At 54.7% G+C, this 656-nt stretch overlaps 1 protein-coding gene across 1 annotated transcript; it reads left to right on the top strand.

Moving 5' to 3' along the window:
• Positions 1–45: 45 nt before the first annotated feature.
• LOC110034392 lies at positions 46–644 on the top strand (the record flags this gene model as incomplete). The annotated part of the gene is given in 1 exon segment (XM_020738660.1): positions 46–644. A coding segment is annotated over 1 exon segment (532 nt), but the record flags the coding sequence as incomplete, so codon positions are not given.
• Positions 645–656: the final 12 nt, after the last annotated feature.

Genomic DNA, 656 nt, shown 5'->3' with positions numbered 1-656 from the left:
ATATGAATATTATTATATCATCATATCCACATGTTTGATCATTTTCTTACCACAATACTATCCGCACCTAAGCGTTACCCCAATTCTATACCCACCCGCCAGGTTTCTGCTAATGGCAACTGCCAGTCTCCCGCCTCGCACCCACCCCACTCTCCTCACCAGCCTCCTCCACTCCGGCGTTAAAACCAATTTTCCGACCTCGTTTCAGATCCTCCGAAACCCTAACCCTAGCTTTTGGTCCTCTTCTACAGCTGTCGTTGCTTTCGCCTCCTCTTCATCATGGGAGCACGAGGAACAACGATGGCTCCGGGAAGAGCAGCGGTGGCTTCGAGAGGAGCAGCGCTGGCTCCGAGAGGAGCTTCGGTGGAGCTCCGAGCGCGAAGCTCTTCTTCGCGAGATTGCAGCTCTGCGGCTCCGCATCGATGCCCTCGAGGGCGAGCGTTCCCCGCTCGCTGATGCCGTCGAGGCGGTGCTATTTGCGGCGAAGGAGCGGCGTCTCGTTGCTGGAGCTGATAAGTTAATAGTGGAGGAAGCTGAGGTGAAGGAGACGGTTCGGGAGGGTATATCGATACCTGAGGAGGTGAAGAAGGAAAGGGAGACACTAAGGATGGGATCAGAAGGAAAGGACGTACGAGAGATGCAGGTTTGCGTGCTGA

The sequence above is a fragment of the Phalaenopsis equestris genome, unplaced genomic scaffold (genome assembly GCF_001263595.1).
Source record: "Phalaenopsis equestris unplaced genomic scaffold, ASM126359v1 Scaffold186033, whole genome shotgun sequence".
Taxonomy (NCBI): Eukaryota; Viridiplantae; Streptophyta; class Magnoliopsida; order Asparagales; family Orchidaceae; genus Phalaenopsis; species Phalaenopsis equestris.
Note: the sequence above shows the minus strand (reverse complement) of the source record. Positions and strands in the feature narration are given on the sequence as shown.